The sequence below is a fragment of the Gastrolobium bilobum genome, unplaced genomic scaffold (genome assembly GCF_033153095.1).
Source record: "Gastrolobium bilobum isolate Gb01-03AN ecotype WA unplaced genomic scaffold, APGP_CSIRO_Gbil_v1 utg4283, whole genome shotgun sequence".
Lineage (NCBI taxonomy): Eukaryota > Viridiplantae > Streptophyta > Magnoliopsida > Fabales > Fabaceae > Gastrolobium > Gastrolobium bilobum.
This window is the reverse complement of record NW_026896420.1, coordinates 200832-204218: the sequence shown is the minus strand read 5'-3', so window position 1 is coordinate 204218 and position 3387 is coordinate 200832. Positions and strand designations below refer to the sequence as shown.

General features: G+C 39.3%; 1 protein-coding gene across 2 annotated transcripts; it reads right to left on the bottom strand.

Annotated features, from left to right (window-relative positions):
* Nucleotides 1-1547: 1547 nt before the first annotated feature.
* Nucleotides 1548-3010, bottom strand: LOC133299648 (serine/threonine-protein kinase UCN-like). Of its 2 annotated transcripts, XM_061499131.1 has the most exons (2): nt 2402-3010; nt 1548-2362 (listed from the first exon to the last, which is right to left on the bottom strand). In XM_061499131.1, exons 1-2 carry the CDS (start codon nt 3004-3006, stop codon nt 1756-1758), a joined length of 1212 nt encoding a protein of 403 aa, XP_061355115.1. In that variant the 5' UTR covers nt 3007-3010; the 3' UTR covers nt 1548-1755. The 2 variants fall into 2 exon arrangements, with proteins under 2 accessions (XP_061355115.1, XP_061355114.1); XM_061499130.1 differs by having other exon boundaries at nt 1548-3010.
* Nucleotides 3011-3387: the final 377 nt, after the last annotated feature.

The window sequence follows — 3387 nt, the reverse complement described above, 5'->3', positions numbered from 1 at the left end:
TATAATCATTACAATACTTTTTTTTCCTTCTATTTTTACCGGAAAGAGAAAAAAATTCATAGCATCTGTTTCTCCATAATTATATATTTATGTGAGTTTAAATTATTTATTAAAATAATGCACCGGATGTCAAATCTATACCTCATTATCATCTTTTATCTGTTAAACTCGTGAAAATATTGTACCATAAACTTCTGATGAGAAGTAGCTTGAGGATGTGTTAAAGAATTATAAACTTTAGTTTGTAGCTCATTATCATGTATAGAGGCTTAATTAATTAATTGATACTATAATAAATCACGACTGTTCACGGAATTAACAGTTCTAATGATTATGCTCATTTTCATTTCAATAGACGAAGTCAATACTTTATTCTCAAAAGATAAATGCCCTGAATACCAAAGTGATTAGTGCTTTACAATTATAACAATGTACTAATAAGCCAATTGGGCATCAAAGACAACTCCCAATGCGAATAAATTTTTTGTGCTACTTCAGTACATCCCACCAATAAAAGCATTACATGTCAGTTAAAATTTTCTTTTTTATGCCAAAATTTTCTCTCTCCTATAATATGTAATGCTCTCATTGATGGAATGCACTGAATCTAGGTGCAACAATTGCACCGAAAATTTATTCCCCCAACGCAACCTGAATACCAAAGTGAAAAAATTGCAAATATTGTAATTGGATAAAGGTAACATAAACTTTTCGCGGGGGAAATTTGTTAGCAGCTATGATTTCGAATAATTCGCACTCAATGCCCCTTGAAGATTGCAGTTAAACTCTTTAATTATATGACCACTTTTCTTCAGTCCAAAACCACAATAATCATGTCAAATTTGACCAAGATTGAGTCATTGATCTTAATGCAAGAAAGTAGAAACCCAACAATCGAAACTTCATTATGTACATGCAATAAAGAAAGGAAATAGTTTTTGGTTTTCTTTTTTTATATTTAATGTAGATAAGTTATCTAAATTGAGTTCAAAACGACATTATTTTGGACGGAAATCAAGGTATTTTTGTAATTATAATTTATTTCAAGATTATAATGGTCTTTTTGATTATAATTTTTTAATCTTTCAATCTAAAGTAACGTCATTTTGAAAGTGAATATAAATAACTTATCTAATAGAAATATTAAAGCCATAATTTTTAGTTTATAAAAGTGCATAATTATCGGGACTTTTCCTTTTGGAAAAAGAAAAAGGAAGTTATATGTATTTTAGCTGGCATTGTTTATATTTCAAATATTGTTGGATCCTTTTACTAATAACCTGTTTAATCAATCACTTTCAAATACGTAAAGTATATGGGTTTTATAAGAGTGATGTCGTGGGAAAAGTGATTGTGTAATGTTATAGAGATTTATTTTGCGTGTCTTAATTTTTTATTTTTTATTTGTGCTTCAAAAAGTACATATCCCACCAAATATTGTGTGTGTAGGAAACTTTTTGTGTCATGTAACGTAATGAATGCAAACCCCAAAGTATATACAATTATATGAGAAAAACTGGAGATCATGATGGTGTGTATGTGAAGGACATCGAAAAAAGGTTTCACATATACCAATCTCATAAACAATCGTATTCTACAACTCTTACACCTCATATATTAGGATTTTATAGCAACTAATCTTCGCTAATCCCGTTTTTCACGATCTAATCGTTATTCTATGTGCACGGAAATTACAAAAAATGCTAAAAAAGAATAACTAACTCTTACACGTGCAAGTAAGCTCTCACACGTGCGTCAGAATTCTGAGAGAGAAACATTTCTTTTAAACTTGGAAGACGGTGATGGTGACGGCGAAGCCGGCAACGACGGCGATTTCAAGCTCTGGAAGTAATCCCTAATGTCCATGCCTCGATTTCCGGTTAACAATTTCTCCAGCGATTCTCCGACACCGTCATCTCTCGACGGAATGAACGGCGGCCGCTCCAATTCCGTCAATAGATCCCACCGAACCCCTCTGAAGAACTCGTGCTCCTTGATCTCCGCAGCGCCTCGCGCGTAACCCAATCGCTGTGCAGGGTCCTTTTCCAACAACTTCTCTATCAGGTCCGTTAACGCCGAACGTTTCCCGACGAACGCCGGCAGTTTCGTCACCACGTTTCGGAACGTTTCCTTCCGGTTCTTCCCCTTGAACGGCGTCGTACCGTACATCATTTCGTAGGTGAGTATCCCCAGGGCCCACCAGTCAACGGCGAACTCGTGGCCGTCGCCGCGGACGACCTCCGGCGAAACGTACTCCTCCGTGCCGACGAACGAGTTGGACCGTTCGCCGTTGGATAAACTCGGCTTCCGTCGACTCACCGGGCTGACTCGAGCGGACTTGGTCTTCTTCAAGCCGTTAATGCTATGATGACTCGTGTCCGGCGGAAGGAGCGGGATCCACCGGGAGAAGTTCCGGCAATGTTTCCGGGGAGGTTCTGGAGGCTTGGAATCTGGCAAGGGTATAGAAGAATCAGTGATTTTGATGGTGTTTGGTATGAGCTTGCGAGAGAGATCGAAGTCCGTGAGGGTCACGTGACCGGAACGTTGAATGAGGACATTCTCTGGCTTTAAATCGCGGTAGGCGATGCCCATGCTATGGAGGTGGTCGAGAGCGCAGAGGATCTCGGCGAGGTAGAAGCGGATGACGGCGGGGGAGAAGACGCGGTCAGTTTGACGGTAACGGAGGACGTTAAGGTCGCCGCCGGGGCAGTAAGGCAGGGCCCACGCGAGGAACTGTTGAGATTCGAATGTGCCCAGAATTGAAGGAAGGAATGGGTGGGAAAGTTGGGAGAGGACCTGGATTTCCCAGCGGGCGCGGCGGTCGGCGTCGAGCTTGGCGTGGATGGAGGTTTTGTCCACCACTTTGAGTGCGAAGGGGGTGGCGGCGGTGGTGGTGTCGAGAACGAGGAAGACTGTGCCCATGGCACCTTTTCCGAGGACTTTGAGTGCTCTGAGATTGTCGAGGTCCAGCTCCGGCGACGGTGGAGCTGCCGTTGCTGAATCCATTTAATTTTGATGGTAGAAGAGAGAATGAGAGGTTTTGTTGGTTACGATGTGACTTTTTATAGCGTTTTCTTTCTGTTTTGGGTTTGTTTATTTTTCGTGTTTTCTGTGCGTTTTGGCTTTTTTACTTGCCAAGTGACAGTCTTATTATATTTCTAACTTTCCTGGTTGCTTTAATTTTCTTAACAATATTACATACATTATATATAGGGAAATATTTTTTTTATGTTATAGGAAAAAAGTTATATCATGTTCTAGAAATAAAATTATAAGAAGAGAAAAAAGAGAGTGGTGAGACCCAATCTTTTTTTCGTGTGTGTAAAAAATTTGTTTATCTCATGTAAAATGAGATAAATATAACGTTTTACATACACTGTTTACAAG

Excerpts from the sequence above, each read along its gene's own strand:
- LOC133299648 (XM_061499130.1), bottom strand. The coding sequence starts at position 3,006 with ATGGATTCAGCAACGGCAGCTCCACCGTCGCCGGAGCTGGACCTCGAC.